General features: G+C 37.9%; 2 protein-coding genes across 2 annotated transcripts in view; one reads left to right on the top strand and one right to left on the bottom strand.

Annotated features, from left to right (window-relative positions):
* Window positions 1–2,370: 2,370 nt before the first annotated feature.
* Window positions 2,371–6,189, top strand: LOC307171555 (uncharacterized protein). Its single transcript, XM_079893250.1, has 6 exons — window positions 2,371–2,567; window positions 2,667–2,717; window positions 4,062–4,184; window positions 4,290–4,328; window positions 4,638–4,715; window positions 5,425–6,189. The coding sequence occupies exons 1-6, from the start codon at window positions 2,442–2,444 to the stop codon at window positions 5,443–5,445; spliced, it is 438 nt and encodes a 145-aa protein (XP_079749376.1). The 5' UTR covers window positions 2,371–2,441; the 3' UTR covers window positions 5,446–6,189.
* An 8,591-nt stretch (window positions 6,190–14,780) lies between these two features.
* Window positions 14,781–15,609, bottom strand: part of arsia (arylsulfatase family, member Ia) — a 5,226-nt gene continuing 4,397 nt past the window's right edge. Inside the window, exon 2 of the mRNA XM_079891811.1 lies at window positions 14,781–15,609. This exon is cut by the window's right edge and continues 622 nt beyond it. Within this exon, the coding sequence (XP_079747937.1) occupies window positions 14,839–15,609 (771 nt within the window). The 3' untranslated portion in view covers window positions 14,781–14,838.

The following is a 15,609-nucleotide window of genomic DNA, read 5'->3' as shown; positions in this document are numbered from 1 at the left end:
ATAGCCCCCATGTTAAAATGTCCGTTTTCACAGCATAAATTCATGTTTTTACAGGTTGGTCCCATGGACTTTTATTGTATTTTTCGATAGCTTCCGAGTGCCTGACAACCATGAGGGCTGTGATTTTTTTACTAACTCGTTAGTTTAGATCGTATTTAGATATAAAATGTATGACAAATAAGGGCGTGGTTAACTTTGATTGACAGCTTGATTGACAGCTGACAAGGCAGCGCCACGGAGAATGACAACATAAGAAGCGCCATTTTTTAATACAGTTGACATATAGTACTACTGTTTCTGTATCATGAAATGTAGTTTTAAGAGTTTTTCAGGTGAGAATGTAGTTGTTTAAAGCTCAAATCTGTGGTTTATTTATAAAGATTTATGAAAATTGTATCCAGTTGTGAGATCCAGCGATGACCGGGCGCTCGGAGTTCATGTACCCCGCCTGGAGCAACCTTTCCTCGGCTTGTCGTTCTGAGGTTTGCCGCTGACTCTGGCGTCTCTGCAGTAGTGGTTAAACATGAGATATAATTCGTCTTGTGTATATCTAACGGGCGATTTTTGGTCTCGTAAATATATAATTTGTTCCCTGGCCAATCGTTTTGGCTGAGGGGAAGTTTCATAACTTTATAAGCTATTTAACTTTACCGTTGTATGGTTAGACTAGATCGAGCGCTGACTTTATGTTTGACTGAATTGTTTGCTTTATTTGTATAGCTTCTTGTAACTTTACCTTTTACTTATACTTTTATAATAGCTAATATTGATAAAAACTGAAATTTAACAAAAAGAGACTGGGTTGAGTTTTGTCATTTTAAATTTTAATACAACGATTATGATCTGTAATGTTGTTTACTGCAACATCTGTTATTTAGTACAAATGCACATATTGCCTGGACCATATTAAAATGTTTAATATTTTTATATTATATTTAAAACGAAAAGAGGCAGGTTTGTGTTTTATATTTTGTTTTGTTTTATAAATAGGCAAACGTTATGTCCATATTTTTTACAGTCTATGGTGTTTACCTGTGTCAGCTGTGTTGTCGATGCCTCGAGAGAAAAGAAAGTGCAGAGCACGAAAGCACCAAAGTAGTGACTGAAGGATTGCCGTAAAGCAGTATCTCTGGTCGTACGATGTGTATGACATCATTGACACTTTAAAAGACTTTTTAAAGCAAATAAGTGACTCTAAAAAATCGACCACCCTAATTTCTTTGCATCTCCTTTCGAATACAACATTCAAATTACTAGACAAAAAATTATATCCTGAGAGAAGTGGACCTCCATTCATTCTGCTCTCGCCTGTGAGCGCCCCCGCATGGACAGAGACGTGTTACTGCAGCCAGTCCAGAAACCGGAAGTAACCAGAGTATGGCAAGCCGTTTTAACTTTTATTCATTTCCAGGATATGAATTGTTGATATCAAGAATTACATTTTTGATATCAACAATTACATTTTTTGATATCAAAAATTTAATTGTTGATATCAACAATTTCATTCTTGATATCAAAAATTTAATTGTTGATATCTGTAATTATATTTTCACTAGTGAAATGTCACCATAGGCTGCCAATTCAAAATCAATTGTTGATATCAAGAATTGATTTCTTACTAGTAGAAATATAATTTTTGATATCGATAATTACATTGTTGCTAGAAAAAATGAGAATTACTGATATCAATAATTCAATTGTCACTAGTTGAAATGTCTATTCTTGAAATCAACAATTGAATTGCTACTAGTAAAATGTTTCATTTTTGATGTCAATAGTATTTCAGATATCTAAAATGGCTTTCTTACCAGTAACAATCACATTCATGATATCAGAAATTAACATTGTCACTAGTGAAAATGGAATTATTGATATCAAAAATGAACATTGTTACTAGTAGCAATTCAATTGTTGATATCAAGAATAGACATTTCAACTAGTGACAACTGAATTCTTGATATCAAAAATAAATGTTTTTACTAGTAAGAATTGTTTTTCTGATATGTGAAACTGGAATTTCAACTAGTAAATCAATTCTTGATATCAACAACTGATTTTGAATGGCAGCCTATGGTGACATTTCACTAGTGAAAATACAATTACAGATATCAAGAATTATAGTTTTTACTAGTTGAAATTGTTCAATTGTTGATATCAAGAATTGTCATTTTAACTAGTGAAATTTTAATTTTGGATATCAAGAATTAGCATTGTTACTGGTGGAAATGTAATTTCTGATATCAAAAATAGCCAATGTTACTAGAAATCTAATTCCTGATATCAATAACTATCATTTTAACTAGTGAAAATTGAATTGTTGATATCAAGGATTCATATCCTGGAAATGAATAAAAGTTAAAACGGCTTGCCATACTATAGAGTGCCAATTCTCTTCCTATTAGACATTGTTTGCTTTAGAGAAGAAACTTTGCATCTTAAACATGAAGGCGTCTGTGTGTGTTCTGTTCGCAGTGGCGTGTTGGCTCGTTTCGCAGGCTCAAGATTCGCCGATAATACTCACGCTCGGCAAAGTCATGAAAGACCTTGGGAAGATTAAGAAAGCAATGGTAAGTTGATTTCGAAACATCTACGGCTGGGATCTGCTGCGTTCATTTTACACGTTTTTCAAATCTGATTTTTTTTTTCTTCTTTTTTTTTTTAAAAAGGGCAAAAGCACAACTTTGATCTACTCACCCATCATCACCAATGAACTGAAGGTAAGCAACTCTTCTGCTCCATTTTCATGTCTGGACGAGCACATAATTAGGGTTCTCGTTTTCGTAGCGGTTTCTGCATGACTCAGTGATTCGACCCTGCTGTGATATAAAGACGCTTCTGTGATTACAGCCCACCTTAAACTCAGCGGGTTTCACTTCAAATACAGACTAATTGATTTTCAAATGCGCTCAGAACGTGTGGGTTGATGAACAACATTTCAATGAATCCAGTTTGCTGAGCTGAAATCAAGACAGAAATAACAACTTTTAGTCATGCTTTTCGTCATGCTTTTCCACTAGATTTGTAATCGCTTCTTTTTTAGATTAGAGTCGGTCAGGAGAAAGTTTGCTTCATTTAGGAGAAATCTGATGAGTAGATAATATGCTAAAACAGATTTGGTAACACTTTAACAGTGTCCTTGTTACGTTACATGTACTTACCGTAGTAATAACAGTAAATTATGCAAAATTACATGCAACTAACCCTCAACCAAACCCTAATCCTACCCTAACCCTATAGTAAGTACATGTAGTTGCTTAATATTACTCAGTACTTAAATATATAATTACACTGTAACAATGACACCTTAAAATAAAGTGTAACCCAGATGTGTCCTGTTTCACAGTTAAACCTGCTGCAGTTCTTACAATGGGGTTCTAAATAGAACTTTAGGGTTCTAAAGAACTGCCTTTAATGATTGCATAATACTTTAATGTTTTAACAGCTTATTTAATTTTTTCCCTTGGGATTATGTTTACGAGCTGCTTAGTTTATGAAATGTAATTAAAATATAAAATAACACAAAATTATTGAACCCTGAACCCCTAAAAGCTTCTATAAGTGTAGCGCCTGACGGAACCCCTTGAAGGTTCCATTTAGAACCTTTTCTTCTTCTGCTGGTGTTTATTATTATTATTGTATGCATTTTTTACAGTAACATTTGTTTCATAATGACTTCTTAATGAAAGTTGCAGTTTCTGTGCACTCTCAAGCAGAAAACGCTCTCTGGGTTCAGTGTGGAAAGAAAGAGTTTCCTCATAGTTTCTGTGAAAACTGCTTAATGAGCAGAAGGGAAATTTGAAGTCAAGATGTATAGATGTCTGCATGCAATAATGACAGGAAGAGAGGAAGAGAGAGAGAGAGAGAGAGAGAGAGAGAGAGAGAGAGAGAGAGATCATTGTTGGGTGGTTTCAGAAAACAGAATCGATTCCTTGACCCGTGTACCGAGAGGCTTTCATACGGGGTTTGCCTAAAAATCCACTGCATCTGAACTCATTAATAAGTAAAAAGATAAATGAAAGAAAGTGCATGTGTTAAACGGTTGTCTTTGCTTCTTTGGACAGGACTGCTGCATTGCATCTGCACTGGAATCTTTCAGGCACAACTTGACCCGCCTGTCGGTCACCGATGCGAAACTTAAAAAGGTCCCGGCGAAAATCTCCAGGGAGCTTGGCAAAAAAATCATTGTGAGTGTGTGTTTATTACGCCTTCTGCTCATTGTCCTTGTTTTAAACACTTAGAAATGAGAAATGCTGATTTATTTATTCATTCATTGTTCTTTATTTTCACAGTTGAACGGGTTGCCCATTTGCAGTCTGGAAGAGACACAGGTGAGAAACAAAGCAACACATGGAAATGAACATTTTCTACACTCTTAAAAATAAAAGTCCTTATTGGCGTCGATGGTTCCATGAAGAACTGTTAACATCCATGGAAACTTTCCATTCCACTAAAGCTTCGTTATAGTGGAAAAATTATCTTCCCACTAATAAAAAGGGTTTCCTATAAGAACTGCTCACTGAAATGTTCTTTGGAGAGAATAAAAAACACCCTTTTGGAACCTTTATTTTTGAGTGTTTACATGGTAAAAATGAAACATGATTGCATGCAGTTCTGACGTGTACAATGTTCTGTTTCAGAAAGCTCAGTGCGAATCATCGTACAGAGAGGTTAACAGCCAAACGTTTATGCAGAACTTTCAAACTCTTCTGCAAAAGGTGAGTTCAAGACAATCACATCTTCTTATAGACATCTAAGTTAACGGTAACACTTTATTTTACAGTGTCCTTGTTACATGTACTTACCATAGCAATAACAGTAACACTTTATTTTACAGTGTCCTTGTTACATATGTTACTTACCGTAGTAATAACAGTAAATTATGCATAATTACATGCAACTAACAAACCCTAACCCTATAGTAAGTACATGTAGTTGCTTAATATTACTCCGTACTTAAATATATAATTACACTGTAACATTGACACCTTAAAATAAAGTGTAGCCCACTTTACATTAGTTAACATGAACTAAGAATAAACAATACTTCAGCATTTATTAATCTTAGTTAATATTAATTTCAACATTTACTAATACGTTATTAAAATCAAAGGTTGTATTGGTGAACATTAGTTAATGCACTATGAACTAACATGAACAGCTGTATTTTTATTAAAAAAGGTTAATAAATACTGTAACAAATACTATTGCTCATGGTTAGTTCATGTTAGTTAATACATTAACTAATGTTACCAAGTTGATATTGCTGAATCAACCCAAATACATTCGTTTATACCAAGAAAATGAAGGTAACAGTTGCAGGCGTTTGTGAGATTGGTGTCCACTGTTCGTAGGAATGGAAAAGATCCTCAAAAAGCACAAACAGAATAACAAGCACTGTGTAACGACCTACTTTCCTTTTTCTAGATCTATGCCAGCCAGGCGTAGAGACGAGAAGAGTGAAGAGCCTTCATGACACTGTAAGAATTGATAAATTAGGAAATTCCAGACAGTCTGTTTTGGGGGTGACCAGACCCTTAGAGGACAAAAGGACCTCTCTGGAGATCACCATTTGAACTGGCCCTCATGCACCATTGAGACGAAAGTCTCACCTCCTAGTCATCCTAATCTACATCTCTTTCCCTCTCCCCTCACCCCCTCTCTCTCATGCTCAGATGATCACCTGATTTCTCCCAAGAAAATGTATAGTTTAATGTAAATGATTATCAGAGTATTTTCATGTTTGGTATCATTTAAAATGTCACAGTGCGACTGGTACAAATGTCCTATTTCCAGAATAAGTAAAACACAAGGTAATAAGGTTTTTGAAGGTTTACGGATAACTAGCATACAAGGAGGGGTTGGTCTCTCAAGCAAATGGTCACGCACCCCCAAGAGGTGCTACAGTGTACCTCTGAATGCAAATTTCTATTGTTAGCACATGGTACCAGGTGAAAGAGGTCTGACTATTTAATGAGATGCAGCAGGGAGATCGGGGCCTTTTCTGTACTTCAGATCGGCCCGTGAGGCTGAGAGAGAGATCTCTTAGCCTCACGTATTTCTTAAAGTTGGGTTTGCCTCTTCTCTCTATTCCAAAGCATTTGATGTTTTGTATCGATTATCTTTGAATTGATTATGAAATTGGCATGATACATTTACCTGACATAATAAATTGTTACATTTGATTATTCTAACTGACTTTGACATTATTTTCATTGAAGAGTTAAATGGAATAGTCAAACATTCGCTCACTTTTAGTGAGGCACAGATATTATTAAAACCTTTCATTTATGGAGTCAGATGAAATTACGAGAGAATACATGATTAATGTATTACAAATTTAACCAACCAATACTTTGCATGAGTGAGGACAAGAACACGTGATAACCTTCCCCGTGTATTGGCAGACCGGCAGATTGGGCCAATATAACGGGCCTTACAATGTGATTCTGACATGATGTCACTACATGCACGGTGCTCCTTCCTCTCCACTCGTCTCAGGTAAATAATGCGTCTTCCAGCTCAGCGGTCGGAGTCGCGCGTTCATGTGTTTTGGGGGCGTGGCTTTGGAAGGAGCCCAGAATGGAGGGGGTGGAGTGAATGGAAATAATGAGCTGTCTTTAAAACAGTCGTGAGAGGTCTACAGACACTCGATTTTTATACTTTCTTTTTCAGAGTACTTACATTTTAATTATGTATTGATATATAAATAAAGTTTAAACAAATTTGGAAAATAAGTTTTTTAGACAATTCCTACCTACCCTACCTTTAATAGTGAAATTACGTAGGCTGGAATGCATATCACGGACCACATGCAATGCCGCCGCGGACCACCGGTTGAAAACCCCTGGTTTAAAGACTCCATTTGTCCATTATTTATTTCTAAAGAAACACGACAATGTATAAAAGGCTCCATTACCTTGTATCTTACGTTATGGCCCCGTAGAAGCAGTTTTTGTAAAAACAGGCTAACAATTGCGTCATAATCACACGACTCTCTGGAAATGACCGTATAGACAGGAGGAGAAGCTTGCAGTCAGTCGGGGGGACGTGGAGGCATAAAGTCCGATAAAGTCAAGGGAGAAGCCCATAGAGGCATACATGCCAACCCTCCCGATTTGTCCGGGAGACTCCCGAATTTCAAAGCCCCTCCCGAAAATCTCCCGGACCGACCTTTCTCCCGAATTTCTCCCGATTTCCACCCGGACAACAATATTGCTACACCATCCGTCACTGGGCGCCGTTTCAGACCAAACGCTTGCGCTCCCATGGCGTCTGTCGTTGCTATGCAACCAAACTGCGCTCTCCATGATGACGACGAAGAAGTATCAGCAAAGGATTAATTGATTTCTAGCCCTCACATTAGCTTTACTACTAGATATATTTCTGGAGATGAGAAGGAAAACCCGCCTGGAAAAACTAGCGCACCACGTTGCTTCCATTATGAGCGTGCTCACCGCGGCCGCGCGCCTACGGTTGAAATAACGACCTTGAGCGCGAAAAAGACGCGATATGTGAACGGCCCCTAGAAGCAGACGTCTGAAATGAAAGGCAAGAACAGCAGCTATTTATTTAGCTTTAGACTGTTACATGATAATTTAAAAATGAAATGTCATAATTATAATGTTTTGAGAGTTTACTTATGTAATTGTTGCATTAGGCTATGAAGTAATAAATGTTTATTGATAAGATCTAGCCTAGCTATTTCATGTCTTTTCATTTACAGTAGCATGAACCACGAGTAGTCGAGTAACTCGAGTATTGTTTTGATAAGAAATCGACTAGTAGTAGTCGTGCAACAACCCCTAGTAGAGGAGTGTTGTTGTTATTGTAAGTTACAAATTAGGGTGTAACCTCCTGAGGAGAGGCCTTAAGGAATTGAATTTGTCAAATAAATGAATTACATTTTTCTTTCCGTTTGTGTGTGTGATATATATGAGTATGAGTTCGAGTCCCCCCCCCCCCCCCCCCCCCCCCCCCATTTTGAATATCTCCCTAATTCTGAGGTCTCAAGGTTGGCCATAAAGTTGCTCCTGCTCCGAGCTCATGGACAGCATACTCACACTCTCCGTCTCTGCAAGTTTCGGAAGGGAATGATCCAAATTTCTCTCGGCACAGCTACTAGAAGACAGACGGGTTTCTCACGTCACATCTACGTCGTCAAGCTCAGTTTGAGTCTGCGCAGTCGCTCACCATCAGGAAGTGAGAGCTTCTAATTGACTTCACTTTTCTCCGTTGAATCCCTATGGGGGTCGCTGTGTCCAGTTTATATTCTGTCTATGGCTACTATTCGCTAAGAGTCGAGATGTAAATGTAGTATTAAGCGTTGAGATGCAATGCACATTTATGTCCAGGTGGCGGCAGTGTTGTACCCTAGAAAACATAAGTGTTAGGAGGATGGAAATTACAGCTGCGCCCCATGAATGGACATACAGACAGACAGACAGACAGATAGATAGATAGATAGATAGATAAATAGATAAATAGATAGATAGATAGATAGATAGATAAATAGATAAATAGATAGATAGATAGATAGATAGATAGATAGATAGATAGATAGACAGACAGACAGATAGACAGACAGACAGACAGACAGACAGATAGATAGATAGATAGATAGATATATAGATAGATAGATAGATAGATAGATAGATAGATAGATAGATAGACAGACAGATAGATAGACAAATAGATAGACAGACAGACAGACAGACAGACAGACTGATTAATGGATGGATAGATGAACAGATGAACAGATGGTCAAATGGATAGATAGATAGATAGATAGATAGATAGACAGACAGACAGACAGACAGACAGATAGATAGATAGATAGATAGATAGATAGATAGATAGATAGATAGACAGATAGATAGACAGACAGACAGACAGACTGATTAATGGATGGATAGATGAACAGATGGTCAAATGGATAGATAGATAGATAGATAGATAGATAGAACAAATGAATATAGATAGACAGACAGACAGACAGCAGATAGATATAAACTGATAGACAGAACAAATTAATAGATAGACAGATAGATACAGTAGATAAGATAGAAATTATATGTAAATTATAAATTTAGATGTATTTATTGTATGAAAAGAATCAGACAAAAAAATGTATAAAAAACAAAAACATCCATGTTTTATTTTATTTTTACATTAGATCAGCACATGTCATTATTGCAGCACGTTTTTACAAAACATGTTCAGGCGCTGAGCTTCTTGGAAAAGGATCTTCAGAGTTGGAGAGTGTATGAAAAAAAAAAAAAAAGGTTGTTTGGTTTCAACTCCATCCTGATTTATAAATAATTATTATAATGCAGATAAAAAGCTATTAATTAAGTGTCAGATGTCACAGATACATGAGCTCATGATAAAGCTCTTCTCCTTCACCGCCCCCTGTGATGATCTCGGTGTCAGACTGAAGCACGAGAAGCACCAGATCAAGAGCTCTTCTCCAGGCCTCAGACTTCACTGTCATGTTATCATACACACTGTTGGGTGAAATATGCAATTGATTCTGGTATAATTAATGCCTCATGTAATCATGTAAACATATTAACTATAATTGTAACTTTGTTTAATGGAAAGTGTTTTACATTAACCCTGTATTAATATATAGGAAAACAATGTAAAGAGATTTTTTATAAGAAAACCTTTATATAAGAAAACAATGTAAAGAGGTTTTTCTAAATAAAGAAATAGTATAGATAGAAATAATGCTATGTATTAGAAAGCATATATTCAGTGAAGTAGAAATGCAAGTATTACCTGGTTGTGTTCTAGACCAAGAGGAGAAGAAGGCTGAGAATCCGAGCTCGCGAGAGGAAGACAAGGAGACGCAAGGCTTCTTATATGAAAGTTGTAAAAGGACTGAAGGAGTTAATAATAGTTCAAGGTCTGGGATTGGATAGATTGTCTATATGTGATTGAATATGTATGAAGGGGTGTGATATGAGATGAATTATAAAAAGTACAGTGAGACAGAACGAGAAAGCTGTTAAAGACCTGGACAGTCTCTCCCTTGTTTGATGGTCCAAGCCTGACACCTGATGTTGAAGATTGTGAACTAACTATTTTTAGTTTTGAATTTTATTTTGATTTTTTGATATTTTGTATGTAAAATAATTGTAATAGAAATAATAAAATACTTGTAATTGATATAAAAAAGAACCAGCTTGCCACAAGTCTCTGCTTTATAAAAGAGTTGAGCTGAACTAAACAATGGAGAAGTCTTTCTTCTAGATTGTAAGTATGGACCTTTAAATATTGTTTAGAACGAATTCAACTTATTTGACCTAATCCTGAGAATAATTAAAATAAGGTAGAAGGTGTCTATATTTAAGAACCATAAAGAGGTTTAAATTAAACACCGTAAAACATGGCGCCCAACGTGCTAGGGGCAGATTGTTTATTGATTTCTGGCCAAAATCAATAACCAATTGCTCAAAAAACTAAGATTGTCGTGTAGATTACATGATAAAAAGTAAGCTTAAATAGGAGTGAGAAATATCCTAAAAAGATTTAATAAAGAAGAAGAAAATAATTTAAAGCAAATTATTGGAAAAACCCAAAGGGAGGGTTATAAAAGTAGTAGTGTTATGGTCTCAAGAGGATGAGATAAGTCTAAAAAGGAGAAGGTAATCCTATAGACAAAAAAATAATTAATCGTAGAATTATTAAAATAACCTGGTCAGGGTTATAAGTGCATGCACAACACTACTAAAACATCTCTGCAGTGTGAAAATTTAATATAGGAGAATGGAAATCCTATAAAAAAATATAAAAAGAATAATTCAATAATTCAAATAGGAATAATAACCTAAAAGAAAGGTTGGATGCGTATGACAAACTTAAGAAAAAATAAATAAGTAAAAGAATTACAACAAATGTTAGGCCTAATAAAGAAAACAAGTTTAATACGCATGAATAGTAGATATTAACCAAGAAAAGATTTAGTGTAGGCTGTAAAAACTGTCCAGCGAAGTGCACGGCGCTGGATGGAGATTACAGTACAAAATCAAATCCATATTAGAATATATACTTGGAGTGATCCTAGGGTGATAATATGGGAAGAAGCAGCGTTAAATGCGAATAAATTGGCAATAGAAATAGATTGCAATTTGTTCGTACGTGGCTTCCATCCAGAAATCAGCTGAGTAAAGGAGAATTTAATGAAACAAACAGAAATAGCCTCAGCGGTAATACAGTGGGCACAAAAGTTAGAGGGTGCCAGAAACAGTTCTGTATATATACAGTGCAAAAGTAAGGAAGTTGAAAGTATACTATCAAAGAGTCCTGAAGAACAAACAATAACAATATACGATATTGATTATAAAAGGTTAAACAAAAGATCAGGAGAACAGGCAGATAAAGGAAAAATTGAGAAATATATAGAGGAAATAATTAATTTTGAAAATAAAGAAGGAAGTGCTCTGATAATGCAGGGAGCAACAAATGAAGATATAGAGGAATCAAAATTATCGAGTGAACAACATAAACAAAGAATAAAAATAGGACAAATAGAAGTAGAAATTTATGATGGATTATTACAAGATACCAGAGGTGGAATATGGAAGCTTGTTTTCCGCCACAATAAAAGATAATTGCGACTTTTTATCTCACAATTGCGAGTTTACATCTCGCAATTCTGACTTTATTTCTCAGAATTGCGAGATATAAAGTCAGAATTGCGTGAAATAAAGTCGCAATTGCGTGTTATAAAGTCAGAATTGTGAGATATAAACTATTCTAAGGTAAAAAAACAAAAAAAAAATCCGTCTTTTTTTCCCCCTTAGAATTGGACTTTATATCTCACAATTCTGAGAAAAGATGTCAGAATTGCGAGATATAAACTCGCAATTATGTGTTATAAAGTCAGAATTGCGTGATATAAAGTCAGAATTCTGAGATATAAAGTCAGAATTGTGTGATATAAAGTCGCAATTGCGAGAAATAAAGTCAGAATTGCGAGATGTAAACTCGCAATTGTGAGATAAAAAGTCGCAATTATCTTTTAAAATGTTTTATTCAGTGGCGGAAACAAGCTTCCATAGTGGAATAATAGTCCTGAATTGAAAAGAATTGCACATGACTTTAATAGGGTCAGGACCTTTTGAGCATTCTGTAAACGCTATGGTTAAAGGAATAATATCAGGAATAATTAGTGATTCAGAGGAAAAGTTTCTAAAGATAAACTTATTAATGAATAATAAAGACAGAGAGGAATTTCGACAAGAATATGAAAAAGTTATGGAAAGGAAGTATAATACCTTGAAAGTCGTTAGTAAAACTCCAATAAAGGAAGTAGAGTGACAGGAAGAGTTCTGAGGTGAGCCTGGAAGAGGTGAGGGAATTTGATGATTTAAATTCGACGATGATAAGTACAGAGGAAGTAGACTCTCGAGGAGTGGCGACACTGGCTGGAGGGAGCAACACAACCCTTTATCATACTCACTGACCACAAGAACCTCGAATATCTTCAGTCAGCCAAACGCCTAAACCCGCGCCAAGCTAGGTGGGCTCTCCAATTCACCGTAACTTACCGACCAGGTACCAAGAACACCAAAGCCGACGCTCTCTCCCGTCAGGCCGAAGAAACCCTCGCAACCCAGACCCCTGAAACTATCATTCCCAGAACCCTGTTGGTGGCTCCCGTGCAATGGGACATAATCACTGAGATCGAGCACGCCAACCAACAAGTGACACCTCCCTCCGACTGCCCTGCTAACCTCTTGTTCGTTCCGGAACCTCTACGCCCTCGACTCCTCGAACAAGTGCACTCAACGCCGAGTTCAGGTCATCCCGGCATCACCGCCACCACTCATCTACTTCGTAATCGCTTCGGGTGGCCTACTTTATCCACTGACGCCACTAAACATGTCCAGAACTGTGCCAATTGCAACACCACCAAATCTCCCAGACAACTACCCGCCGGTCTCCTGACTCCATTACCTACACCCCTTCGGCCCTGGTCTCACATTGCCATTGACTTCATCACTGACCTACCAAATTCCCAAGGATACACTACCATACTCACCATAGTTGACTGATTCTCCAAGGCTTGTCGCTTAATCCCTTTACCTAAGCTTCCCACATCCCTCGAAACAGCGGAACTCCTCTGCAACCATGTATTCCGGTTCTACGGTCTACCCGACGACATAGTGTCCGACCAAGGCCCTCAGTTCACCTCCAGAGTGTGGATTTCCTTCTTCAAGCATCTCAACGTTAATATCAGCCTCACCTCCGGTTATCATCCCCAATCTAACGGCCAGACGGAACATCTGAACCAGGACATCATTCGCGATCCTGGGTCAACTTTGGGGATATCCTAGATCCCACACTCACTGAAGAGTTTCACCGGACGCACCCAGGGAAGCCGGCCCCTCGACCTCGTGGGAGACCCCGGCGTCGTTTTCCTCCTCGCGTCAGGAGCTGCTCGCAGGGGGAGGGCTCTGTTACAGAAGAGGCTCCCGTACCGCCTCCTCCTCACCACCAGAGGGATCCGTCCCAGGAATATTAATCATTACCTACTCCAATTCCCATAAATCACTCACACAATCAATGGCGCCATAGACCTCCATTCATTCTGCACTCGTCCTGTGAGCGCCCTCATATGGAATCAGAGTGGAACTGCAGCCAGTTCAGAAGCCGGAGGTTTACTGAGAGTGAAACTTCTCTTCTTATTAGACATTCTCTGGTATGCATCTCAATAAAATAAAGTCACGTGGTTAAGAGTCAGAGGTTTCTAGCGCCCCGTTTCTCTGAAAGACACACACACACACACATAACAAGCAGACCTTTATACTGTGTGTGTAGTTACTGTATAGCACAGTCCCAGAAGCCAAACAGGCGATGTGCCTTACATATGTTTTGAACAAAATCAAGAAATCAGCTATTAGTGAGTCTAACAAATGTACACGCACTTTAATTTGTCCTCTGATCTCAATGAAGAAATCTCAGGCGTCCACTAGAGGGCAATCAGTTCACTGGAAACTTGTGAAAAAGAGAATGTTTTATTGGATCTATTATCATATATAATAATAATAATAATAATACAAAACATTGGGTTTTAAAACCCTGTAGATTCAAGCAGCAAACAAACACAGATAGTCACATACAGTACAAATGAACAGATTCACTTACAGCTAACTAACACTGTTTTAACAAATAAGAGGTGTACACCAGATCAAAACTCAGTCATTCCTTCAACACTCGTTGCACAGGGATTCGAGGTCACATTATCAGAAAGCGCAAAGAAATGATGTGGATGGTTAAAAATCAAGTAAGCAGAAACACATGATTCAGTGAATGTGATCAAGGGACTCATATTCAAATCAACTTCATCATACCAGGCGGATTTATAATCAAAGTCCCTAAAACACTGCAAAAATGCTTTTCTTACTTAGTATTTCTGTCATGTTTCCAGTCCAAATATCAAACATTTCTTAAATCAAGATGCATTAAAGTAGTAAAATGAGAAAAGATATTAAGTCTTGTTTCCGGGGGGGAAAATTACCGGTAAGTGAGTTTTTGCTGAAAACAAGCAAAATTATCTGACAATTCTTTAAATTAAATGCATCTTAAATGCTACTTTAATGCATCTTGATTCAAGAAATGTTTGATATTTGGACTGGAAACATGACAAAAATACTAAGTAAGAAAAGTATGTTTTGCAGTGTAATAATAACACGTCTCGGTCAGCAGCATCTGTGATTAGGGGCGTTCGCACCGTAGGAAAACGTTCCTAGAGGAACCATCCTGGTGGCTAGTTCCTAGAACTATCCGGTGCGAAAGCCCCTATAGTCAGTTCATGCAGGATGAGTCGGATCAAATCCTGTTTGACATCATTTTAATGTTAAGTCTCCTAAAAAATGACTTCATTTTGCAAAACTTCCGCTTTTGCTTCTTGACTTTTCTCTTTCTAGGATAAAGCACCTCCCAGTTCTCTCCGTCTCCTTCCCAAGGACCCCAAGCTCCTCCGTTTAGGCTGGGATCGGCTCTGGGATCTTCTGAAGGGTATCGAACGGGAACGGCGGTCCGGTTGTAAAACGTCAACCGAGCCAAAAGTTGCTTAACAACATCCGGCCGACTCTCCGCGAGATCGTAGCGCTCGTACGGATCGTCCGCCACATTAAACAACCACAGGGATTTCTTTTGCTCCGTGTGTCGCTCCAAATTCCACCAAGATTCTGGGAAGGTTCCGAGCACCTGAGGAGGAATCCAGTCTCCGTATCCGGGATTTCCCGTCAAAAGTTTCCAGTCTCCGACTCGAACGGCTGCCTGTACGGCAGTATTCCAGATCCCAAAACCGTTTTTTAAAGATCCGTGTCGCGCGGCGTTGTAAAGCGGATCGATATTGTGAAGGATCTCCAATCGTGGCGACTCTTTCCCATCGCTAATGGCTTCCCACATGTCATATCCATCAAGCCCTTCCATTTGGGAAACGTTCCCTCCCGCGAGTCCCATTAGCGTCGGGTACCAGTCGGTGATGTGAAGCAAAGCTTTGCTAACTCTTCTCCTGCGTTTTAACAACGGACTGTGTACGAATCCGATCCCACGGACTCCTCCTTCCCAATACGTTCCCTTTCTTCCCCGTAA

This window comes from Squalius cephalus (genome assembly GCF_949319135.1).
Source record: "Squalius cephalus genome assembly, chromosome: 14".
Taxonomy (NCBI): Eukaryota; Metazoa; Chordata; class Actinopteri; order Cypriniformes; family Leuciscidae; genus Squalius; species Squalius cephalus.
Note: the sequence above shows the minus strand (reverse complement) of the source record. Positions and strands in the feature narration are given on the sequence as shown.